Below are 26499 nucleotides of genomic sequence, written 5' to 3' on the forward strand. Positions count from 1 at the left end.
CCCAGCAAAGGCTGACAGCACAGCACTGGTGGCTCTGCACTCTCTGAAATGCCTGCACGCCTGTGGTTTACTAAGGAAGCAGCTCACACATAAATCTGTGTTTTTATTGCGTTTGAGTCAAGAGGTGCAGCAGTAGATAATGTCACCTGTTGGCACAGGGTCAGCAAACAGCAGCTCGTACCTTTCTTCTACAAAGCCGTCTGCCCCAGCTGAATATGATTGACTGAGAAGTCACGTACTCAGTCTCATCTATCTCCCCAGTTGGGGGAGAAAAAAAAATGCAATTCAGGTTTCAGCATTTTTGTAATCCCTCTGAGCCTCCCATTAAATTTGCTCTACTGTGTGGGAAAGGATTAAAGATTCTTTGGGCTCCAAAACACAGTATACAAAAATTAAGTACTACAGCATGGTTTGTGGTAAGGCAGCAACTAAAGTGTATAGCGTGACACATAACCCAGAGCAGTGAGTTCTCTTTGACAAGTAACACTTGTTGACAGCTTAAAATTTGTGTTGGTAACACATGCCACAGTTGTGTATGGCCTTTGTTTTAAATATTCCATATGCAACATACTTCATAAGTAATTTCAAAAATAATCAGAGTTGTTCATATGCTGTTAGTAACTTAGAGTGCCAAAAGAGGGGAATATTTTTTGGCAAGGAAAACTTCTGTTCCTTTGGAGCAGCTCATAAATGCTCCCTTGTAATAAATATTTCAAGACTAAAATCAATGTGTTACAAGTTTCAGACAAGGCTGTGTATCAAGATGAAATAGTTCATTTCCTAAAAGGCAATATTATTCACATTCTATATGAGTGTGGGCATAGATGAGAAATTTCTATTTAAGAGTAGCCAGGATTTTTTTCCCCACAAAAATGGTAAATGGAAACTGCCAAAAAAATTCCTTCCCTAATTTTTTACTACTTTGAGAGCCTGACTTGCTGTCAGACTTAATTTGAACAGTATTAAATTCTACTAAATATGTTGTGCTTAGTGTAATTAAGCATCTAGCTTTTTTTGTCCTAACCCCATAATTAAATATATGAATTTTTTGTGAAAAGGACACAGAGCTACTGTGTACCCAGGCCTTAGGGAGAAAGCAGGGGCAAGAAAGGGCATAATAGATATTAAAAATTAGACTCCAGAATTCATATTTTTAAAAATAAATGTTGCCTTCTCCTGCTTTCATTACCCTACATGCATGAAACATCTTCCTTCCACATCTCAGCTGCTAAGCAAAGAGCTGTCTGTGACAACTGCTAACTGCACACCCGACTACAATTTACTAATGTTATGAGGCAGACTCGAAAGTACTAAAGAACAAGAGGAATCAAAGCTGCATTTTTGTCATTTTTCATTTCCTTGTTGCACTAGAAAGCACAAATACAGAAGGTCTGAATACCATCTCATGAACAAGAGGTAGTTCCAGTGTGTGTAAAATGCTACTGCTGAACTAACAACTGTTTAACTGTTTTCATCATTTCTAAGGCAAATTAAATTAGGGTTCCAAAGGAACTGAAAAATAATACCACGCCACACAATTTATATCTAGGCTCTCCACCCAAAAAACATAAAAAATATCTGCTGACTATATCCATATTTTGATTTTTCGTTATATTCTTCTTTTCATTTTTCTAAACACAGAACCTGCTTGCTTTTCCTCTGTAATAACTTCTAATGTTATTTTTTAATATAAGACTTTGAACAGTATTCCTCAATGTCATTAGTTCAAGATTTTATATATGCAGGTATTTTATGTATAGGTTATTTTTCTCAAGGTCTAGACAACTGTATTATTTACAAAAAGAAATGTTAGTAGAAATTAAAATGTAATTATGAAAAAGCTTAATCTATGGGCTACTCAGTTCCTAGGGGGGGTTTTAATCTCTCTTGTGAAGCCTAAATTATAACCTGGTTACTTTCCAGTTTCGGCTTTCTGATATTTTGGTTTGATTTCAGGTTACTATTGGCCAACTGTACTCCACGCAGAAATTGGTTATTGAGAGTCCAGGAAACACATAGCTATGAGAAGCCTCTGATCCTGAAGCAACACTGGACCATCTTCAGCATCCTACAGTGCCACATACAGAAGCATAAATTCACTGCACACATCTGAGCTTTTCTGTTCGGCAGAAGAAATGCCTGAGAGACTCAGTTTTTGGCAACCAAAGTACTATTTTCTAGTGGTTCACACGTTCTAAGATATATGGCTGTGATTTAAAATAGCATGTAAGATAGTCTTGAAATGTGTTTGCTTGTATGTTCCATGTGATGGAATAGTTCCTGCCCTACTTTGACAATAAAACTTCATTAAACTACCTGTAACCAGATACGTTATTCTGCTGCTGACCTCGTCTCTCAATGACCATGAAAAATGTGTTAGATTTAAAACCCCTCGAGATTTAAAATCCCTCACCTAGTTACTAAGTTCTTATTGATCTTGTTGCATTTCAAAGTATATAGCATCTGAATTAAATTACTAAGTACATATTTTATTTTAAATATTAAAACCAGAGATGAACAGAATTTTTGTCTCCTGGACCTTGATACTTACAAATATCACAGGCTGAATTCTGTGGTTTCTTTGAAGAGGATCCCTTGACATTTCAGGAGGTGCCATAAAAATTTCACCAGTTCTTTCTTTAGTTTCCAAGAATTAATAACTAGTCTTGTCCTAATTTTAACAGTTAACAGATCATACTAGCAGAATGTAAGACTTGCATTACTGAGGCTTGGGAGTTTTAAAATATGTTTTCACCACAGAGTCCTTTAACTTGTTGAGGTGCAGCTATTAGCAGAAAGCACCACATCACTTAATCTGAGGTTCCCTTTTTCTCAAAGCTCCTGAATTTTGCAGAAGGAAAATAACCCAACTATAACAGTAACTCAAGTGCTGTAAGTCATGAATTGGCAACAAGCTTTGCCTAGCAAAAGTACTCAGTAGAACGCTCAGTATCGCATTTTATCGTTTATTATTAAATCTGTAGAATACCCAACACTTTTAAGACCGTACATTAAAACAAAAGCAAGCAAAATTTCTGATCAGGTTCTGCTCAAGTCATTGATGTGCTTAAGTTTGTTTTCTATGAGAAATGTGCAGAAAAATTAAGCACTGCAAAGCTATTTTAATGGCATGCAGAAAAAAGTTTCCTTCTATTTCAGTGGATTGTTGTGGGTTTTTTAAGTAACAGAAACTCAAAATTAGTTCCATGACACTGTGGCCTTTAAACCCCCCCTCTTATTTTTCTTGCTTTACAAAATTCATCTTTGTTTAGAACTTACATTTTTTTTGTGTTCTTCATGTTCTGTGTTAACATTATTAAAGCAAAGTATCTAATTGTAGTGTATAATTTAGAACAAACTCCCATTCCTCACTGGAATGGGAAAAATTGTGTATTTTACAATTTTGTACAGTTAGATTGAAATGTATACTGATGCATTTCATGGACAATACAGTGTACAGAATAAAATACTATGTGTACCTAAGACTATAAATGTAGCCTCCATTCACACTTTCAGATAAGAGGCAAATACATTAACAATTCTCCTCTTATTAGATATATAAGTATTGCAATGTAAATTGCTTTTAATGAACATTTTACTCAAATTGAATTAATTCTAATAGGTAAAATGCATTATATTCTGCATTTTAAATCTCCGTATTCACAAGTGGATAATTAAGTGCACTTAATGGTGAAAGTGCAGGGGAAGAAGGGTTTGATTGCTATTTAAGTTTCCACTGAGCTCACTGAAATGTAGTAACATCTTATAGTCTTAGATGACACAGGCTTGGAAAGACTGCCAGTTTTATACTGTAAGAAATTTGGTCCCTAAAACAGTACATGCAAAATCCTTGCTTAAAACAGCTTAATTACTGGAACAAGCACTGCATACCATTTCAAGATATGAGAATGTATGCTAGGAAGCAAAATAAACATCTTTATAAATAGTGTAGCCCTAACTTAGAAAGAGGTACAACTCCATTGATAACATAATCTAGGTTTTCACCATGTTTACAAAAAAGTAAGCATTTGGTTTTAAATAGAGGCCTTTTCAATACATAATCAGTTCTTCCAAAATACCAGTACCTTTCCAGTGAAGTTCTTTATCAAGAATACAGCTGTAGATGGTACATGCTCTCATATAGGCATGCAGCCATGGGAATATGAAATGTCTTATTCTTTCCCTCAGAAGTATGAAGGAGATTACTTCTCCATTAATCAGGCTCTCTAGTTTCCCTCCTTCCCCAGTCAGTACTGCAGAGGTTAAGACAGCTCACTTTCGCAGACAAGGAAAAATTAGTTCTTATTCGAAATTAATAATCAGCTTATCATACACTATTTATGCATTACTTATTAGAAGCAACGCAAGAACGCTTCTGCTGCTACAGTCCAAAAGTCTGCATAACGCTATCTAACTTGTTAACAGAAGTGCAAAGCTAGCAAAGGTATTGGCATTTACTACTCAAACCCAGCAGTCGTGGCATTTTAGATGATTGTTCCCTGTTTTGGACAGACCTGTGTGTTTCCTTTCCTTGTAACACACATTTAAGTGCATGCTCAACTAGTGTTAGCTATGTGCATACTAGTTGTACATGATTGGAAGATACCTATAAATATTATTTTTTCTTTGCCTGATGCCTATTTTAAGGAATTTTATCATAACATGCCCAGTTCTGTATAAAAAGATAGCTTGCCAAATGCTTTATCACTGAAATCCTACAAACTGGATGGAAAATATTTGCTAACCACATCTGGCTTAGGAAGTCTAGCACAGAAATAATTGTTGTAGGCTGGGATGACTTTAGTGTTATGTTTGTGTCCACTTGCCCTGTTCTTAGGCTTGGCTAGGCATGTGCTCATTGTCACTGATGGAGACAGCGAACTGGAGAGCTGGCACTGTGGTCCAGCCTCGGAGCTGCTGTGCTCTTACAGCTGCACCTTCTGTGCTTCACCAGTTCCGTTTACGTTGCAATACTCATTAAATCTCTCTTGGCACGCTGTCAGAAGCTTTGTTGGATTTTGTCAAAGCAGTGTAAACAACAGGAATAGTTAAAACACAAAGGAATGGTCCCATGACTTATGTACAATGTCCACTATTATAAAAAGTATATATTTTTTCCTTAGACTAGAAGGGAGCTCAATAAATATCTTTACTAAAGCTGCAGTGTCTTAACAAAACAAGCTTGCTTTTGTATTATATTAAAAATGTTTGTCTTTTCCTGATCTTGACATTTTAGCAAACTATTGACCTCAGCAGTATAAGCCAAAATTTGAATGTTTGCATATACACAAGTTTGTCGTTACTTTTACAGTATAAACTTGGAAACGGCACTCTGAAAGAAAAAAAGTAATCATTTGATTTATATTAGCAACTGTTCGAAGGATAGGCATTTCTGCTGTGTGTTACAGCTTCTCAAGAAATTTTACTCAAATAGAAAGCACGGTTTCAAAATACCCAGATATACCAGAGGTACAGCTGTCCGGGAGGAGAGCAACCCAAGAGAGAAGCATGTGAACACTTTACATACGATGCTGAAACAGCCTAAGAAGGATTTTAATTTACTGCTCACTCTTCTCAAATGGTATTTCTGTATAAAAAACTTCACCAAGTTTCCAGGTCTTAAAAGCATGACTTTTACCCTCTAACATCAGCAGGTGGAATAATTTTATGGAGAAGCACCAGCCCCTCAACTTACTTCCTTTAATGCAATAAAAAACGCATCTCTCCAGATACCCAGCACAGGCCATACGTACGCGTAAACAGAGCCATGAAAGAGCTGGGCACCTACTGTTTTCCTGAGTTTTCCATAATGATCTACAGTGAAACCCCGGCATTATTCAAGTCAGGACTATACTGATCGCTTTGTTCCACCATTCGTAACACAGGCAAATTATTTCATACTCTTAGGAATATTTTGTTTGACGACCTTTATAAAAAAAAAGAAGTAAGGTGTGCAGCTCTTAGTAACTGAGTGTTTACATTCCTACTTTTGTCAGTATTTTAGAAAATAAAAATAGTGCACGAGCCTTTAATGTGGAAGCAGGGAAAAAAAAAAAACAGATAGAGAAGCCAATAAGTCTTCCAAAACTGTGTATTTTCTACAAGTGTGAAAGGAAAAAATATGGAACTCGCAAACCTGTTTCACAAACCTATGTACCTTCAAAAGGATTCTGCAGCTTACAGAGGAAATTAAATACGTTTTGCAAGAGATGCTTCTTTCTAAGCTACTTACCTTTTTTACTGTTAAACCCAGTATCTGCTGAACCTTTGCAAGAGGGGGAAATGATGGTAAGTAGTGCATTCAAATAACTACTCTTCTGTGTTCAGAGAAAAAAAACTATGGAGACCTGTGAAGAATGTGCAGGCTTTCTATTGAAAGAGTACACTCCATAAATATTTATAACAGTCTTTGGCAATATGCTAATCCAAGGCAAGTAATTTTCCCTCTCTTAAAATGAATCATGAAAAAACAATTAAGGTGATTTAATTACTGCCATGCATAGACAGCAGATTTTGAACTCTTGACAGATGAACATTCATCACAGTGCCATGTTATCCTAACCCCATAACACAAGACTCTGAACAGAATAGACAATTAAGCCTAGATCATTTCCCTTACCTTCCTGCAGTACTTTGGGCTGGATCCAAATCCCAGGGAAGCCAATGGGACTAGAAGCCAGACTTTCCAAGTACTGACTAAAAGCCCCAACTTTAAATAAAACAGAAGTAGTTTTCACACAAGTTTGCAAGATCTTCATGACACCAAAGTAAATTTAGCTTCACAGTCCTTTTCTGAATCATTTAAATCTGAATTTAAATGCAATTGTACATGGCAAAAAAATTGCTTAAGGAAGATTTAACTTTGATGTCCTTCACATTTACCCCTTTAGAGTTTCAACTATATTAATTTTTTTTGGTTTATATATACCTATAAAACCATTTGGCAGCTATTTCTCCCCTAAGCCCTTAATTCATGGCGAGGGGACAGAAGTATGCTTAAAATGAAAATCTTTGGAGATGGAGTTTTTCCAAAAGGGCAATAAATCTTTATCATTTCTTATTAAAGTTAGGGGAAGGACCATGTTTATGAACACATCCTCCAAAAGTTATGCTTCGAATCCTTATAAAATACATTAACAGTAATGCAACCAAACAAGAAGAGTGCTTCACTTAACAGTTTACTCCACTGGCCTTCTGATTTTATAGAATTAGAACTACTTCATTTTGAATATATTTCTTTGAGAATAGCGTTGCAATTATGCCATGTATCTCAACCTATGACCATGAGCAGCAGCCCCGTGTTTTGCTGGTGCGGGCTTGCAATCCTTCAGTACGCACATGGTCCGGTTTGGATTTTTACACTGCTGCCCAGTGTAATCTTTGGTAAAGCCTTGCATTTCCATAGCCTTCAGTAACCGTAGCTAGGAAAATACAGACAACTGTGTGTAGGCTGTCTCTGAAACCTTCTTTGGAAACCTAAGCTTCTATAAAGTCTTAAAAGCACAAAAATGTACTGTCTACTAAAACGGAGTATGCTTAATTCTCCTCTGAGAGGGGTTCCCCCCTTTCTTTCACAAAAAGTAATTACTTATAACAAATAAAAGCATTTTACCTGTTATCAAAGCACAAAAATGTTGTGCTTTAATTAACACAATTCGCAGGACTTTGGATTGGCACCAATTTTTGGAAGCACTCAAAAGATTTTACTGTTTAGCCTCATCGAGTACTTTCTTGCATTTCGAATTTCAAATCACGTGTCTGAAGAGCACACAGCAATGTTACATGTTCTGGATGTTGATGTTTCACACCCATTGCCCATAGTTTACAGCGTACCAGAGAACATTTTCAGCCCTCTATCAATAAGCACAGCTAGCTGAGATTCTTCAAGGTACCAGCTTTGCACCTCTGCCCAGATACAACCACTAGCATATGGCTACTCCTTTAAATTCTGTTTAAGGAGAGATCCCTCCCCTCCTTTTTTTGGCGTTGTTTCCTTCTTCTCCGAAGCAATTAATAAACAAAGCACAGAACAAGGAATGGGCTCCTGGAATCCAAAGTAAATGAAGGATCAAACTTGACACTGTTAGCCCCACACATCAGCTTAAGAGCACGCTGTGTCATTGACTCAACAATCTGAAGAAAGGCTAATTCATACCAGATTATCCCACGTAACATCCTGTAATCCTGTAACGCATTGTAGATTTAAAACAAAGTTGTATGGGATGTAGTAGAGTTTGCTATTCTCCCTTAAAACCTTTCATGGCTTTGGCGAGAGTTTACATGTGAGTTGGAAAACAATCATACGACCTTCTGTTTGCCTGCACAGAGCTTTTCCTCTGTGCGTTGTCAAAGCAACTGGTACAGTCTAACAACAGGATGGTTTCTGAAGGAATTAAAACACCTCCTTACCTCTGGCTGTATTCTCACATTGTGGTTTATGTGCAGGGTTTTTAGGGAGGAGGGAGGACAGGCTCCATTTCAGCAGCAGTGCGCATGTTAGCAAAACTGCAGGACCTTTAGTCTGAAGCCCCCTCTGCTTCAAGTCGTACCCACAACAGACTCCCTGCTAGCTCTGGGTCTGTTCCAACTATCTCAAAAGGCAGGTTATCTATAGACTTGAAAATATTTTCAAGTATGGGCAATTTTATAAACAAGCTATTTTTTCTAATGTTCTCATAATGGCCTTTAAGATGTTTACATCTTCAGAGGAAATGAAGACTTAAGAAATCTCTGTTTTAAAAAAGGAAAATAATATTCCAAAGTCTTACTGAAGAACATACATCCATGTCAGGATGTTTTCTGCATTCTGGCAATGTCTTTTCTTTCATTAAAAAAATTAACCTGTATTTTGAGATACTGTATCAAAAGAAAACAAGTGAGTCAAAGCTGCAGAGGAGCCAGAACAAAACTCAACTGAAACCCACTTCTTTTCCACCCATGCTCATGAAGCTTCCTCACATCACAGCTCTGCACAAGATGCCTGTCACAAGTGGCTGTCATAGACTTCCAGGGCGATTTGCCTCATGACTGTGGCAGGACAGCACGCATTTCCAGCTAGAGCCCTAAACATTGCTTACAGACAGGAAATGTCCCTGGTCAGAGTGGGGCACACCAACAGCGTGATCCCCTTGGCACCACACACATTAGGGCAGGGGCACAACCAGGTTGCAAAACCAAGAAGTATCCTGTTACATTTTGGTATATGGAAAAAAAAAAAAAAAAAAAAGATGTGTAATGGTGAGCTTTTTAACTTTTTTTAAAACTTTTTTTATTCTTACAAACCCATTTGCATTGGTACTTTTTGCTTAATTTCAGGACTTGGGACACCAGCAATAGTCAGCCTCTAGGCTTGCAGTGCAACAGTGAAGACCGTAAAACCATTTCAAGTGTCCAGCGCTATAAAGTCCAGCTGTGTGCACAACAAAGTCCTTTCCCAGCAACATACAAATACAGAAAAATATGTAGCAAAATAAGCTGAATAAATTATAAATACTTGAGAAATGTGGTGCAAAATGTAACATAAGGAGAGCTGAACTAAGGCACTTGTTTTCATTCGTTACTGAGGACACCCTCTCTGTTATCGCGTCGTCACTCCTCAGTGAGAAGGTCATCCAAATCAGCATCTGCTCCCCAAATCTGAAAATACAGAAGCATGTATGAGACGGACACCATCTTGTACTTCACAGTGCATGACTCGAAGGTGTTACCAAAGTTCTCCTGATAAACGCAGCATCAGCAAATATTTAAACTCCTCCTTTGTCCCGATTTTAGACTTGTCAGTTGTGTGGAAAGAAGTCACCAGTCTATTTTAAGCAAAAACATCTTTGCAGAAGTCCCTGTTGGCTGCTATTAGCCAGACAGGATCTACATGCAAGCCTGGGGAACAGGGAGCAGTATCAAAGTGTGCTGAATGACAAAAACCAGAGCAGCCCTCTCCAGCCCCAGATCCAGCCCCAAAACAGACTGCCTGGAAAGGTGGGCCGGGCACGCAAGCCTGTCACGAGCTTGACAGGTGCTCACAACAGTGAATCGTATTGTTACAGAGTCCATTGAACTAAAAAAAAAGAAAAGAAAAAAAAAGAAAAACCACACCATTGGTGTTGCAGTACTATGTCTTTGAAATGGATGTGAGAACGAGAAAGCTGGGATCCTAAGTTAAATTGTAGCGAACACGCCACCAAGTTTTCACACGAGCGCTGTTGTGCATCTCTGACTAATCGGGTAAGTGGAGTCAAGCCCAAATCAAGACCTCAAAAATTCACTTCAAGAGGGGAAAAGCAAAGCCCACGCTACTCATTCTCCTTGTTCCCTCAAAAAAAAAAAAAAAAAAAAAGGAAAAAAGAAAAAAAAAAGAAAAAAGAACGATTCCACAAGCCACAGCAATGCGAGCCTACGCACATCCATGTTTCGCTGGCAAAACCGAAGTGCCTGCTTAAAAACCACCAGACTTGGGGCAGTTTCCGGGACGGTGGCCTCGGCGCGCTGGCTGTCTCCCTCCCGAAACGGGCCTCACTCCGGGAGCAGGGCTGCGGCCGCCTCCCCCTGCCCGGCCGGGTCCTCTCGGCTCCCCTCGCCCGGCCGGCGTCAGTATCGGGGGGCGGCGGGGGTCGGCGGGGCGGCGGCGGGCGGTGCGGGGCCGCCCCCGGGGCAGCCGCAGCACCGCAGGGTGTAGTTGCGGCCGCCGTTGTTGTCCCAGAACTCGCCCTGCGCGCTGCGGTAGCGGATGGCGAAGTGGAGGGCAGAGCCCTCCCGCAGGCTCGGCGGGACGCACAGGGTGAAGCCGTAGCGCTCGGCCGGCGGGTCGGGGGGCAGGGGGGCGGCCGGGACGTCCACGAAGGAGAGCCACTCGTTGAAGGTGTAGCGCACCGTCACCTCCTTGAGGCCGGGGCCGCCCAGCACTTGCACCGTGCCCCGCACGTCGGTGGGCGCCGCAGGCCGCCCCAGCCGCTCCAGGCAGACGCGCTGCCGCCGCAGCCGCTCGGCGCTGGGCTCCCCGCCGTCGGGGAAGTCGGGCACCAGGAGCAGGGCGGGCGGCAGGGGGTCCCCGCCGGGCGGCGGCGGCGGGTCCCGCTCCTCGCCGGGCGGGCTCTGCAGGTGGGACAGCGCGGCGGGCGGCACCTGCGGCTCCTCGGCGTCGCTGAAGTGCTTGACGCTGGCGAGGCTCAGCCCCAGCGAGTCGGCGAACTGCACCCGCTTCTTGCACTTGCCGCAACAGTCTTCGCCCGCCGCCGCCTCCCCCTCCTCTTCTTCCTCCTCCCCCTCCTCCTGGCGCTCGCCGGGCCCGGGGGACGGCGGCCGCCCGCAGCGCCGCAGCTCCAGCAGCACCAGCCGCTCCCCCGCCGCGTCCCGCTTGGCGTCGCGGGGCACCGTCGGGGCCGCGCCGCGGAGCCGCCGCTCCTCCGCCGCCAGCTCCTGCCGCGGGCGTGCAGGGCTCGCCATGGCGGGGCGCCCCGCTGGGCCCGTCCCGGCCGCCCCTGTGCCGGCAGGCGGACGGGCCGGCACCGCTTTATCCGGCGCCCCCGCCGCAGGCCCCGGGCGGGGGGCGCGCCCCCCCCGCCGGGCCCGGAGCCTCCCCGCGGGGCCGGGGCTGGGGCTGGGGCGGCTGCGGGCGGGGGCGGGACCTCCCTGGACGGGCAACGCGGAAACAGCCGCGACGGGCGGCCCCGCACGTCCTCTCGCCCGCGGGGGCCGCCGTTACCAGGGCGCGGAGGAGCGAGCCGAGAGCAACGCTGCCCCGTGCCTTGCGGGGCTGCGGGGGGCGGCGGGAGGCGGCGGGAGCGGGGAGAGGCGCCTCGCGGGGCCCGCCGGGGTCCGCCCGCCCCGCCCCGCTCTGTCGGGCCGGGGGAGAACGCGGGGCCGTGGGCTGCTGGAGCGGGCTTGGTTATTGCTCTAATTTATTATTATTATTGTCATCGTCGTCGTCGTAATTTAGGCTTCCACCCGTCGGAGATTCACCGAAGAAAGAGCCTGGAGGGTCAGGATTAAGCAGGAGCCCCCCAGCTCCGTGCTGGCATCACCGAGGAGCTCCAGCCGAGCCCGCCGCGCAGGGGAGGGAGGCGGCGGGAGCTGAGCGGCCCCTCGGGACCGGGGCTGAGCCGCCGCCCTGCCGCCGGCCTGGGCGTCAGTAGCGCGGGGTCCTGCCCGTGAGCCGCTGGGAGTTTGTGAGACTCATGGCTTAGACCCCTGGCTTTTGTGTTTAGTTTGGTTTCCACCCATCCTAACTGCAGCGAAAAAGCTTTGAGACCAGAGCTCCAGGACAAAACCCCAAAGGTAAAACAAACTCCGAAGGCATTAACTTTTTAAAGTATGATACATTTTTTTAAGCCGATCTCTTTATTTTTTACCCACACTCGGTACTAACAGTACCCGTGGAAAATCGAGTCCAAAGGCTGAGGCACACACGTGTGCACACATGCCCTCTTAGAAGGTCAGACTATCGTTAAAGTTTCCGATTAAAAAATCAAGGAGGAAAATCAAAATACGGGCATTACCTTTTAATCGAATAAAGAGAAGTAGAATCCCTCAGTTTTATTTTCTAGGCGTGATGCATAGTAAACAGCATCCTCATAGCAAGATACTTTTATTAGTACGGTGAGATCCATATCTGAGAAGTTTCCAAACATGGTTCTATACTTTGTGTGTGCCGTAGTATTGTCTGGGGGTGATTTGGATAGATGATTGCAAAAATACTACATTATTAAACTCCCCTCCATTCTTTTTCTCGTGGAAAAGACACTAAAAAGCATATGCAAATAACACGGTGCTTTCTGAAGCAGTATACTCCCACTATGGATGGGGAGGATAGCAAGGAGGGGTTTTTTGTTCGTTTTGCATAGTTTGTTTTATTTTTAGCATCAATCTGGTTTCCAAAAAGCAGCCTCCCAGTGTGAGTGAATACAGTGCAGTTCAACTGAGTGTGCAGTCTGGGTCTCACAGAGGAATGAATATCAAAGCAGCAGAAACACCACCAAACAGTTTTCTTAGCAGATACTGCTGTGAGGATGTTCTTACTACACCTTGACAGAAGAGCTGAACAGTGAAATGTTACTTAGAGGTGCCAGATAATCTGATTACTCAATATTTGTTTGTAGTTTGGTTTGGAGCATTGTAAGAAGAGGAACGAAGGACAAACATTCTGGCTAGCACCCGCTGTGCTAATAGAAAACATGACAAACACCACTTTGCCATTAACTGTTCATCACCAGCACTCTGCTGCGAGCTGCCCCCCTTCATAGGAGCATTTCTTTGCCTAATCCTCTCCAAGTGAGCTGGAGTGCCACTATTTCATCTGTTTGAACTAACCAGTCTCAAATTAATGGTACTAAACCCCAGAGCATGGTCCTGAGTTACTCATCTGAGGTCTGTGATGCAACACAAGAAAGAGGAACACGATTGTCTTCTTCCTGCTGACAGGGAAGGTGCTGGTGTCAGCTGCTTTCACCATCACTTCCGACCTGCCAGTGGCTGTAACAGAGCAGGGGACAAAAACTTTGGGCCACTCTCCTTTTAACATTCACTGTGATGAAAACAGGTTGCAATGCAGGCGCTTTCTCACCTGTCCCTGGAATCGAGACCTCATGACTCACCTATCTGAGGCTTGTGGCACCTCAAAATTAACAAGCTGGAAGGAAAAATAAATGGATAGATGATGTTTAGATTGGGGTGCTTAGTACTTACAGTATGTTCCAGATCCTTTTCATAAAATACAACACTACCACTTTATTTTCTTGAAGTGTTATCTATTTTATGGTGAGGAAAACAGAAAGGAAGAAACCAGTCCTTACTTCCTCTTGTGGAAGCTTTCCCAGCTTGCCAAATCATTAACAAATGTTTTAAGCAGCAAAGGGAAAAAAATCTGCTGTTTGCTCATAAGGCAAAAACCATGTGGACTACTAGAAATTACAGAATAATGTGAAAGGTTAAGGCAAAATAGGGGACAGGAAAAAGCGAAACCAACTGTAAATATTGATAAGAGTTAAGTCATAGGATAGCAATTAATACACATTTCTTATATGTTCCATAACTCTGGGAGACAGGCCTCGAAAAAGAACCACCATTCACAGAAATAAAGCAAAAGCAGTTAAGGCAACACGAATGCATATTGCAGGAAAATAATTAAAATCAGGCAATTAAAGGCATACAAAGATGGATTTTTAGTTGGAATGAATTGCTACCATTTTGAAAGGGGTAATTTAAAGTCAGATAAACCTGTAGAACAGATGTTCACCTATGCAACATACCATGCCAGAGGACATTAGTTAAGGAGTTATTAGTTAAGGAGATAAGTTACACACTTCGAAATGGCTTCTCTTAAAAGAACAGGGCAACCAGGATCTCAGGCTTCTAATTTACCACATTTGTTATTAAAGAAGATGTTGAGATAAAAGCAGAGAGATTTCTTAGTAAGAGAGAGAGAGAGAGAGAGAGCATATTTGCAGTCAGAAGGCTTTTTGCATTCCCTGAGCTTGGACCAGATGTGTTTAAGGTCATAAACTACACACAGGATCAACACAGCACCACCTTTCATTTCACCCCATCTTGTTTCCCAACTGCCCACCTTGATCCCATCCTGCATTCAACACACACTTCTTGTAGGAGTATTTGCATCCTCAGAAGAAAACTGAAAATGAAATTTTAAAAAAGAATGCAAAAATCACTGGTAAGCAATCCATGGTATTGTTTTTTCTCACTATGATTGCATGGGAATGTATTTCTCATTAGATTGGAGATTTTGGTTTGGAGCTCTATTTGCTATGCAGATTAATAAATTGATCAAGCTGCTTAGATCAATAGTTGTCATCATTTGAAAACAAAATGAACATTAAAATATTTGTTTGCAGACACCCAGAGTCAATTAACTGGAGAGGATTCTGTGGATTCCATTCAACCACATAATGTAATACTGAAGCTCATTCAAATACTGTTCATCATTTCTTTTAATGCATCTTTAATATTAGCTTCAACCTTCAAATCCAAAACTAGTAAAATTCCCAGTTAGTCCAAGGGGAAAGTATTCTACTTTTGGATGTACCTAGTTCAAATATGCGACATCTCTCCAATTTCCCGCTTAAGTCTTTTGTAGGACAATCCCCCATGAAAGAATATAAGCTTATAAGAAAATGTGAATGAGTCATAACTGCTAAGCACTATAAAACAATTTACAGGGATTTAGAAATATGCAGGGATTATCACAGTTCACACACAAAATTAATACCATCTTTTCCCAAATGCTAGCAGCATTCGTACTTGTTTCACTTTGAAAATTATGTAGTTCTTCGTCCCAGTTTTAACAGTCATGTTCCTTTTACAAAAATGTCAGCGAGGATATTAATAGCCTTCTCAATTATTTTTAACAAAAAGCAAAATGCTCCCTATCCCATCAGAAAATTTAACTTCTCTGTGTTTCTAATAAGGATGGGATTTCAGTTTACTGCATTTATGAGGATGGTCAACACTGAATGAAAATCTCAGTGGGCCCATACAACTAGAATAGAAATTATTCAGAAGTTAGATTATCAGACCTAATTTCTTCTTTATGCAGGAAAACCAAGCAGCTGTACTTCAAAAAGGCATGCATCAGATCTGTAATGGGAAAAGTACTGAAATGGAAACAAGTAAATGGAAGTGATTACTTTAGTTTCCAGATCTTAAATACCAAGATTTAAACGTAATTTCTTCAGGATGCTCAGTAAGCACAAACGTTTAGAGCTTTGAGTTGCTCAGACAATCACTTTTAGAGATCTCTGCTGTATATTCTTTCTTGTGTCTCAGCAGACTTTCGTCTGATGTTTCTTATGGGATGTAGAGATTCCTTTAAATACAGGAAAATATACTTACTCCATTTTCCTGAACTACAGCAATGGGTGTGTTTCCTATAATGATGTTGAATATCCTTTTCAATTACAAATACTGAGTATTTGGCAATAAGGCAAGGAATGTCCCTTCATTTGGGTGAAATGCTAACCTCCTGGAAGATGGAGTTTTGTAATTGATTTCAGTAGGTCAAAGATTTCCCTGCCTCTGATATAAAATTAAGGCCATTCTTCATGAAAAGTAAATATATAGTAATGGTACAAAATATTCTAAATTCAGAGTAGAGTTGGCATTAACTGTGACATAACCATGTTGCACAAAATCTTCTATGCACTATGATTTCTGAAGTGTTGCTTGGATCTTGCGGCTCTTAAAGGTGTCAAGATTTGGTTTAATACCTTTGATACTTATAGGTATTATCTAAACTTTTTATATTCATGTGGTACACTGAAAATCCCAAGGCGTTTGTCAGTCAGTAAACTATATGCTGATAAAAAACCCTCCTGTATACAAGCTGTCATCCTGCCTTCCCTATAGACTTACTGTTGCATTTCAACAATTTACCCCAAATAAACAGTCTATGAAAAGGAGAAGTTCAGATTATCAGTGAGGTTTCAACTTCCAAAATGTATTGACAGTATAGGAGTTGAAAAGGGTTTTGTTTTGGGGGTTTTGTTTGTTTTAATGTGAATCTCCAGAAAGTTGCAGAACCGCATCTCTTTCAAAAGTTTCTGATGAACACTAGGATCCAGGTTCTCACATGTAAAACCTCTATGTTTATGGGGCTTTTTGTTTGTGTTTGGTTTTGTTTGTTTGGGGTTTTGTGGGGGTTTTTTGTTGTTGTTGGTTTTGTTTTGCAATCTAGGAAAAATATAATTTGCATCAAAATCTTGCCCTACATTATGCTAGTATTGCTTTGGATTACTGTGAGAAAGAAGCTCCATCTTACCCCGAGTATGTTGGTATGAAGGGCATTCTACCCTCAAAACTATTGCTAGGCTATTAAAATAGTTAAGTTTTTCTTGCTGTCTCTCTTAAATTGCTGGATTTTGCTCCTGCTCTGCCACTTTGCAGTCTGCCTTCAGAAAACCAAAACCAATGTCTTCTTAAAACTCTGTAAAGAAACTTATTCAGACAGAAGATATGTTTACCTCTTGTCTAAGGACACTCCAAAATTCCAAATGCTTGATATACCCTCCAAAATATACTCCTAGAAACTACATAAAATATGACAAAACAACACATCTTTAGACCACCTCTTTGTTAGCACATGAATATTACATGCCTGAGACATTAGATTTTCCCCTCTCCTTTCTTCCTTCTCTAAAAAATCTCTAGATTTTTTTACCCATTGGAAATGAGACATGAAAATGGAAAACAACATGAACTTGTACCCACATAAATTCTGTTTTGTATTTCTGTGTTTGTCTTTGTTACAAGCAGCAAGGTGTGTAACTCACTCAAAATCAATAGTGGCACGAACTCATTTGGTCTCTCCTAGGACAACAGAATTTGCCAGCTCATCAGAAGGACCTTCATGACGTTGGCTGGCAAAACCTTGCTGGTCTTTAGAGTTGCGTTTGACGTGGCATAACGAAATGCTAACCTGACCTCATCAGCTTAGATACCTCCCTGTCCTTTGGGAAAACAGAGTTGTGCAATACAGCCTGTTTTAATAACTGCTGGCAAATGCAGACCAACCTTTTCAGTCCAGCAATCGCAGACAAGACAGGTAAGTTGTACGTCAGTCCCGTTTTTTTCACTTGGCTTAAAACAGAGGAGTAATCTTGCTGTAAAAATTCTACGTTAAAAATTGTATGCTTGAATGTGTATTTTTTTTAAACTGTCAGAAAAGGAGTAAATTCAACCCTGACTCTCTGCATTTCCCAAGGACAGCCTCAGTTACAGTCTGTCCTCAATTATCAGCTATGGTAATAGATAGTAAAACAGGTATCTGATAGAATATATCCTGTAAGAGAGACAGTCATTTATATCGATTCTCATGACTTATGAACATCATAACTTCAGTTGATGTAAATATATACCAGTGACTAGATATCTGTAACAAAATACAATACTGCTAAAGCACAAAAAAGAGACTTCAGAGTTGAATTTCAGTGAATAAAACAGATTTTGTAGTGGGCTGAATAAAGAGAGATTTGCTTTTCTAAAGAATGTTAATAGTTGTTACAGTAGGAAAGAAAAAAGAGCAGAAATGCTGCTTTAATATTAGTGTCCTGCTCTACAAAGTAAGCCTGTACTTGAAAACTCTCAAGTACATGAACAAGAAGCAAGACTGCATGACACAGCCTAATGCTGCAAAAGTAAAGGACTGGTACAATAGCTGTCATTAACAGTATACAAACAGAAGTCACTGAAATAGCTATCTATGAAGGCAGGGATGCTTTGTCCTGCATCACCAGAAGTAAAAATAGAAAGAGTGTTTTTTATTTCATTGACTATAAATACAGCTACAGTCCCATAGGTTCAGCACCTTCATCAGGAAAGGCAGAAAAGAAGCTCCATCTGGTGGCATGGTTGATTGTAATTGCTTTTCAATTTCATCTAATTGTAAAGACATTCCTCTTCAGCAGCAACATAAAAAACTGAAGTAATGTGTAAAAGATCACCTGTTGTGCAAGTGGAACCAGCACTGTCTAACACTTTAAGATCAGAAAACACTCTAAAATCAGGACCTTTTTCTATTTGAGGCAAATCAGTTGAAGCCTTTCAATACAAGGTACTGTCAGGGTGCTAATCTGGGACAGAAAAAGATCATCATACAGAAATGAAAGGGTGCATTAGCACACTTCAAGAGGTGATCTGCTGCAGCCTGGGGTGGGGAGAAGAGAAGGCAGAAATCACTGGTTAAAGGATGAAGGAGGAGGAGGTGTGTAAATGTGAAGTCAAGGTTGCTGCTGAACCTGTCACATAACAGTTCATGGAACATTTACAGAGGTATTAAAAAGAATATTGCTGTGTGTCATAATAAGGAAATAAACCATTCTTCAGTTAGTTATTTTTTATAATAAATTGACTTTTCTTCAATGACCAGATGGCAATTTTGTTGAAAAGATGTCTTGGAAAAAAAAATCTTGAACTGTTCTAGCTGTAACAGATTTGCAACATCTTAGTATGAAAACAAAGTAGATGCTTGAATCAATTTCTTATGTAGTAAAATGACTAAATTTTAGGAAGGTGTTTTCTTCTTCCCTGCCTCCACTATATTCTTACCACCTGAGCTGTGAAAACTGTAGTCATGGACAAAAGCAATGAAGGAACCTGGATGCACAGAACAGCTTAGCAAAAATAAAAGATCAGGCTGACCAACACCTATACTGGCTATTTGCAAAGAATTGCTGAACAAAATGCTGGTGGCCAGGTAAAATAATTTCACCTAAGCTTACAAATAATTTTGGCAAGTATTTAATTGCAAATATCTGTGTACATGCAACATCTGAGTAAATTCAGCAAAGTCACTGCTATGCAGGGTTGGGAGACACATTACCCCAAGCTGATGTTATAAAATGTTATAAGCATTGTAAAATATAAAACTAATTGGGTAAATGATACTAGGTGTAGCCACTGAAATTGTATGCCTCGTTTCATGTACAAATTCATGTCTGCTACTGCTCCTTCAAGAAGCCACAGCAATTTCTCTCAAGACAGTATCCTAGCCCACATTTGTGCTAAAACCCAACAATCTTAAACACAGATATACCTAAACCTTGTCCTGCAAACTCAGTAAAAAAAAATACACTTTGTGTACTCTTTTGTAGTGCCCACATTTTAAAGGGCAATATGCTGCATTTCATCAAATCAATGCATCATTACTTTTTTTTAGAGTAGACCAGAGTTTAGTATTAATTACTCAATTAAAAAAAAATTCATCTTAAAAGAATGATGGGAATACAGATTCAAGCACCAATACGCTAAAAATTGCCCCAAGTCACATTGCTTTTATAACCTTAATGCAGCCCTTTTTTATTTTTTTGAGCGTATCATTTAGGTTACAGCCTTTAATTATGCATTTTAGACCATTTTTCTCTCAGGACTGTCTCATTAAGCACACAAGATAGACAGCTGCTCAATAGTGTTGTCACTGCTTTTCTCTGCAGACCTCAAAGTGTAGCTGTAGGCCTTACTTACTGAACAGTATTCCAGTCCTGCTCTGGAGATGTGATTGGATTTCCTCACGGGATCTCCAATTGTGCTCACAGTATCTTCAAGTACCTCCAAAATAGTAGACTACTATGAGATGAAGTATTCCTGATTTTACCATTAGAGAGCCAAGCTGTGGAAAGGCCAAGGTAAAAAGTGTCCATTTATTCTAAGTGCTCATTTTGGAAGTGTGCAACTTGACTGTTGAAGTTGCTTATGAGTATAGAATATTTTTCATGGACTCAGAGCATCACTCCTTTTGATTTCAGCTAGAGCTCTAAGTGCTCAGTACCTCTGAAATCTGACTGTTTGAGTTATTGGGATAGAAAGTTAGCAACATGCAACAGGTAGCCAAGTTATTTTAAGCAATTTGCATAGCAGTGCTAGATGCTTAATGTCAGGAGCAGCAATAAAATTTAGTCCCTTTAGGCCAGAAAATCACTTGCCTCCATGGTAGGACCATCCTTTGCCTTCTTGCATTCTTTGTAATTTGAAGCAAATGAAGTCTTAAGTTCTCCAGCCATGTATGTAGTATATGATCATGGCATTAAAATCTTATCAAAGAATGTTATGATTCATATCATCATGAATTGGAATTGCAACCTTAATAAAGTTCTTTTAAACTCTTTCTTCCTAGTACTGGCTTGACACGATTCAGGGCAGTTCCTTTTGCAAGCCATCTGCAGATAATACATAGTTCACATTTTTATATTTAAGAATAAATTTAGCTAAATATGTTTCCTTTGCTGGTATCTGGATACTAATCTGCTATAACTGCTCCTGTCTCCATTTTCATATCCAACTAAAACAAAAGGACAAATCCCACGTTTCCTATTTCTTTTTGCTCCCAAACTGAGGAGACATTTAAAGGCTGCTACTTCCATGATTCAGTGCATCATTTCTAATGTCTCTGTAATATGATAGACTGTGAATGCAACTTAATGGTGCCAAAACTGAGTTGTTTACCTTTTTATTCGGTGAAGCAGAAGGACTCACTCAACTCACTTCAGTTTGAAAATACTTCAAGAAGAAGCCACTCCTTGTAAGGAATTTCACTTGAAAGAAGACACTTTGTTTCCAAAATAAAGATGTTCTTGAAGAAGAAGCGGTGCCATTCACACCCTGCTCTGTCTCCTTGCATTTAATTTCACTTATTTTTGTATGCTGTTTTCAACTTATCCCACCAAGTGAAGAAGAAATGGCATTTCTTACTTCTCCCACAAGAAGGATGCGTTCATTCCCCAAAAGAAGTTCCTTCCTTTTCACTCCAAAGGTTTACCTTGGCTGAATGGAGAGGATTTTTATTTAACTGTGAAGCCTGTGTCACTTTCAAATTTGCAGATTAATGAGTCTATGTAAAATTCTATGTCTCTTTCCTGCCGTGTGTTCAGGGGGTGTCTTATCACTATGGTTTACAATTGAATCCATGTAATCATCATTTCTTGATTCATATGACAGAACAGGAAGACCCGTAAAGTAGTAGCATTCAACTACAAGATGCAAATCACTTTCTTTATTTTTCACATTTAAGTGCAGTGGATAAAAGCAGTGAGATGGTGACCTTTCAGTATGTTCTGCAGAGAGCTCTAATCCTCCAGGCAACCAGTGAAGTCTAAAATATGTTTATACTCTTATCTATGCTTCCGTGTTTCATATATTCTTATGTGTTTATACTCATATACATGTGTGTATTTACATTAATCTGATAGTTACCTGTCACACAGTCTTTTCAATGCTTCCTGAACCAAACTTGCTTCCTCTGATCCTGTTAGCCAGTTAAACATTAGCTGCTGTCAAGCACTGTAGAAGGGTGGGGGCAGGGATAATTTTTTTAGTGTATTTCTAGACTAAAACTTTGAATCTTGCTCAAATGAATGAAATGTACAATTCTAATTTTAAACTTGTGTCCTTCACTTTTGATAATGCCACACCGGTCCCTAAACATTTAGATCCTGCTGAAAGTACTACTCTTATCTGGGATCATGCTTTTTGTTTGTTCGGGTTTTTTTAATCTTGGTTTATTTTAAATTACTACACAGTTTTTGTTCCTTGATTTTGTAAATAATACTGGAGAGAGAAATCGAGAATCCAAGCACTCCAGTAGCTGCTTTTTGATGACCTATGTGCAGGCAGGGTGGCTGAAACAAGGTCTCCATCCAGCCATGGGGAAACAGGCTTCCAGCTGGCTCAGAGAACAGCCTCCTGTCTCTGTGGCTTTCTGCCTCTGCTGGCAGCTTCTCTTTGCTTGAACCCAGCTTCTCCTTGCTTGAACCCAGCAACCACATGACTCAGAGGCTGCATGGTAAAAGGGTGATTGAAATTTTACCCCCGTAAACTTGCAGGGCCACACTTTTCTGTCCATCCTCGGTGGAAACACCTACAGCCAGCCCCACATGAGGCTGCAGAAGTATGAAGTGCAGCACGGGAACTTTTATGGTTTGGAGGTGCCAGAGAAACAGTTTTTTTGGGGGAAAATGCCAGTGACAATCAAAATACTTATTGCCAATATGCACTAACATACAAAGGACTGCACAATAACAGGTACAGGAAATATTACTGATTTACTGGTGCAAATGGCAAATCCTCTCCCTGAAGCAGTCTGGAAGCTGGATTTGTGACAGGAAAAAAGTACTCTGCACTGGTCTTAAGAGAAAATGCATTCTACTTCTAAATTTACACACTTTTTAAAAATTATTTTTAAGGTGTGTACAGGAAGGACTGCTTAGTTTTATTTTCTCTTTGCTTTGCATTCTGAATCTTCATGACAGTATATTAAAGTAACAGTGTGATCTGCTGCAATCCTAGGAGCAGCACTAGTGTTTCTAGAAATTAAATGCTCTAAGGATACTATCAAGATAACTTGTGCAGGGACAACTAATATCCTTTAGCACACCAATTCATATAACTGGAAAAATTATGTACAGATTGAAAACAAAACTGCTAGGACAAGTTTAACACGATCATGGTAATTGGTTAGTCAATTTGAGGAGAAATAGTGCCTCATACGTAATGCCAGGAGAAGAGACCTTAGCAATGGAAAAGGCAGCAGTTTTTCACCATCTTTTAATGGGACAAGGAGAAGGACACATATTTATTGCCTGTGGAAGGTCGAGATGGGTGTGGAAGTGCTCCTGAGGATGTTTCCCAGAAGATGAAGGGGGAACCAGAGGAACATGGCCACAGATTGTTACCTACTGCAAGGAAGTGCGAATAGAGAACAGAGTGCATGTGCCTTATATTAGCCATAATGTGAATGCCAATTGATTTGTTTAGGAGACAGAAAGTGCATGATAATTCCCCAGTACCATGCAGGTTCCTGACAAAAATCTGATCCTTAGGAGGCAAGTGGAGGTGAAGACCCTGCTGGAATATAGATAAAATACACTTCTGTTCCCTAGAACCTTATTGAAGGAATTATCCCTCATATTTCTTCTCCCACTGTAATACCACAAAACTGAGTGAGTATGAGGTTTCCCAGATTACAGTGGCTTTAACTCTAAAGGAAATAGATCAGATGGTTGGTTGTTTGGGTTTTTTTAATTGCATTTTAAACCAAATCCAACCACTTTGTCAATGGTCAGCTTTCAATATTCTTCCTGGCTTGAACAACTGATTTTTGGAGCAGCTTGGCTGTAATCCCCTTGAAGAACAAGTCTGAGTGAGACTTTTTTTATAGTCCATCACTGCTCTGACTATATGGACTGAAGAGTGTAAAAAAGAGGGTATAAAAGTAGCTGTCCACATATTCCACTTTCCTCAACGAAAAAAACAGTTGATACTTATCAAGTAAATTGCTGGATTTCAGTCTTATGCACTTTATTAATTTCAGACATGGCACCAGAGGTATCTGTTTGGTTTTGTTTTGCAAAGGACTAATTACAATAGCCAAGGTTAAAAGATTTAGACAACTTCCTTGTCTTCTGCAGTCAACACAATCTAAGAAAGAAAAAACAGTGACCGAAAAGAAAAATACTTTGATTCATCTTAAAGGCACAAACCAATTTCAAAATACTGTGATAATTTGTTTATATTTGATTTTACGAAACTCTAAGTCTCTTAATAATGTTATTTTTAAAATCAGAAAATCCAGCAGAAAGATTGGGCTAAGATAGTTCTTCCATAGTGAAAAAAAAAAAAAGCAAGAAGCAGCTGGACTTCACAACTGGAGATATTGTACATTATGTGAAGATCAGACTTTTCTTTCCAAACTCTGTCATTTGATACAAAAACAGAATTGAATTTCACCAGTCTCAGGAAACATCTGAGATCCTTCTCTATTCCAAGCTATTACCACAAGTTGCCTCAAGGCAATCCTTTCCTCTTTACTACAGCCTGTTCAAGCAAGCAGAAACTGAATTGCTGTAGAACTGCATTACCCTGTCACAGGTTTGAAATCCTTGGGAAAATTGTGATAGCTTTAAATCTTAAATTATTTAGAGCTTAAAAGGTTTGAGTTTTTTTACAATATATAGAAATTCCACACCAAATTACTCATAAAACTGTAACAACCACTATAAAAATTGTCAGCATTAACCAATAATTAGCATACACACACACATATATATAATTTAAACGTAGGGAAATTCTGTATGTTGCAGCACAGACTACTGTACAGCTAAGTGGGATTTTTTTTATGTAGTTCAGTATCTTCAGGGAGTTCTCTAAAACACACATACTCTATAATAGAACAGCCAACATATATGAGTAAGAGTGGGTTAAGATTAATTGCCTGACATATGAACTAACAGCAATGTGAATCCTTCCATGCTTCACTGAGCTGCAGTGAACTACAGTCCTGCCAGAATCCATAAAATACTGACTTAATATGCAACCATGAATCTTGATTCTCTTGACCCTTCCCCAACGTCTCATTTCTTTTCCCATCCTTTTGTATCTCTAGCAGAAAGCATAGATTTTATTAGCATAGAGAAGCTCACAAAAAATCCAAACAACAGAACCCCCACAAAACAAATAAAAGCAAACCAAAACAAAAACAAAACCCCCCACCTCCACATGAGTATGAGTACAGCTGAATTTCCTGCCTGACTCCCTGGGCTTATTGATCAGAGGCTTGAACTTTTCACCCCTGTAGTAGAACAGGCTTTCTGATCATCACAGTGTGATGCTGATCTGCGCACAGAGGCTTCTGCTTGGGGGTATGGTAATAACTGACATTAATCCTGTACTGCTTTTCCCATTAATGTTTGCATGCTTTAAATTAGAAGGTTACCGTGATTACATAGCCTTTTTTCAATTCATAATAATCCAATCAATCCAATTTATACAGGCAGTGTGAGTGCAGAATTCAGCCCTCCTCCACAGGCATTAATAAGCCAGTGACTTCGTGATGTGTGGTTTCATCTCAGCCTCATGCAGTGGAGGATACAAGCCACCAAGTTCCGAGCAGCAGCATCCTGATGTCACTCCAGCCCACAAGCACTCAGAAAGCACATGCCCTGAAACAAGTGGGTCTGAATCAGCCTAAGGAGCATTCCCCCTTCCATCAGGCAATTATGGCTCTGTAACACAGACCTTGCAAGGATGACTGGCCTTTGCACACTGCAAACAGTTCATAGCTACTAAGCCAGCAACATGGAGCAGACTCAAACATAGACAGAGCACCAGGAAACTGCAGTCCATGCTAGAATTGGAGCCTGGGCCTATTGGCTGCTGAAGCTGGAGCTGTAACATAAATTCACCAGCCTGGAACATCTAGAAAACCAAATTGCTACCTGCTTTCCTTAGCCAAACAGGCAATACCTGACCAGGCAGTGAGCGAGAGAGCTCAAGTTACGGTATCAAACCACCAAGATATGTAGGTGGTGAATGAGTAAGGTCATAGCATAGTTGATGGTTCATATCTGTGTAACACTGCAGTTGTTGGAACAAATGACCTTACTATAACCTATATTTTCTTCACTAAACGAAGTTCGTATACTAATACACATTGAAGAAACTTTTCCCCTTGGCATCTCTTGAGAGAAATAATCACTCACGTACACCTGAGCATTAACACTGAGTGTCTCATCTAGAAATAGCAGGTCAAAATCTCCATAGGGCAAGCCTGAGATCTCTAGAACAACTGTCGTAAAACTGACATCGAAACCAAGAGTCAGGTTTGCCAGCTCGATGGACTTTTGGTGAACAGACTTGAGTGGTGTTTAAGGTAAAGTTACATACAGCCTCATACAGTGTACAGAAACAGCAACTACCAAGAAAATTGCTTGGTACCACTTTAAATCAGGAGCCATGAAGGTTGGGGATCCGGAGAAGAAATACTGCAGAAAGGCAGAGAAGAAATTCTTGTGCATTCTTTGTATAAAATATACAATGTGCAGAAGGGGCAGTGAGACAACACATGGGAGGCAGGGCCCTATCTCATGGCCCTTGTGCAATATTTGCTTAACTGAGCAGACTTTCAGGAAACCTGAGGCCCTTTCAACACTGCCCCTCAATACCTGCAGAGCAACTTGTGAGTCACGGAATGGTTTGGTTGCAAGGAACCTCAAAGATTATACAGTTCCA

The 26499-nt window shown here is 40.5% G+C and overlaps 2 protein-coding genes and 1 long non-coding RNA gene across 9 annotated transcripts in view; 2 read left to right on the forward strand and 1 right to left on the reverse strand.

Moving 5' to 3' along the window:
* The window catches only part of LYRM4 (LYR motif containing 4), an 89891-nt gene extending 87557 nt beyond the window's left edge, over nt 1-2334 (forward strand). For all 5 annotated transcript variants that reach the window (XR_007906547.1, XR_007906546.1, XR_007906545.1 and 2 more), the window contains one exon: nt 1957-2334. Coding sequence is in view for 2 of the 5 variants with exons in the window: in XM_051799119.1 (XP_051655079.1) it covers nt 1957-2113 (157 nt within the window). In the remaining 3 variants the exon portion in view is untranslated. The remainder of the gene's footprint in view (nt 1-1956) is intronic.
* Nucleotides 2335-4825: 2491 nt separating this feature from the next.
* On the reverse strand, nt 4826-11591 carry PPP1R3G (protein phosphatase 1 regulatory subunit 3G). The gene has a single exon (XM_051799107.1). It carries the CDS (start codon nt 11437-11439, stop codon nt 10585-10587), a length of 855 nt encoding a protein of 284 aa, XP_051655067.1. The 5' UTR covers nt 11440-11591; the 3' UTR covers nt 4826-10584.
* Nucleotides 11592-11602: 11 nt separating this feature from the next.
* LOC127476321 (uncharacterized) lies at nt 11603-25279 on the forward strand. Of its 3 annotated transcripts, XR_007906549.1 has the most exons (5): nt 11603-12270; nt 13092-14659; nt 17257-17545; nt 19932-20123; nt 20961-25279. It is a non-coding gene; the product is annotated as an uncharacterized LOC127476321 (long non-coding RNA). The 3 variants fall into 3 exon arrangements; XR_007906548.1 differs by lacking the exons at nt 11603-12270; nt 13092-14659; nt 17257-17545 and adding an exon at nt 18562-19195; XR_007906550.1 differs by lacking the exons at nt 11603-12270; nt 13092-14659; nt 17257-17545 and adding an exon at nt 18562-19195 and having other exon boundaries at nt 20958-20976.
* The last annotated feature ends 1220 nt before the right edge of the window (nt 25280-26499 follow it).

The sequence above is a fragment of the Manacus candei genome, unplaced genomic scaffold, assembly GCF_025592945.1.
Source record: "Manacus candei isolate 608988 ecotype Guabito, Panama unplaced genomic scaffold, ASM2559294v1 h1tg000049l, whole genome shotgun sequence".
Taxonomy (NCBI): domain Eukaryota; kingdom Metazoa; phylum Chordata; class Aves; order Passeriformes; family Pipridae; genus Manacus; species Manacus candei.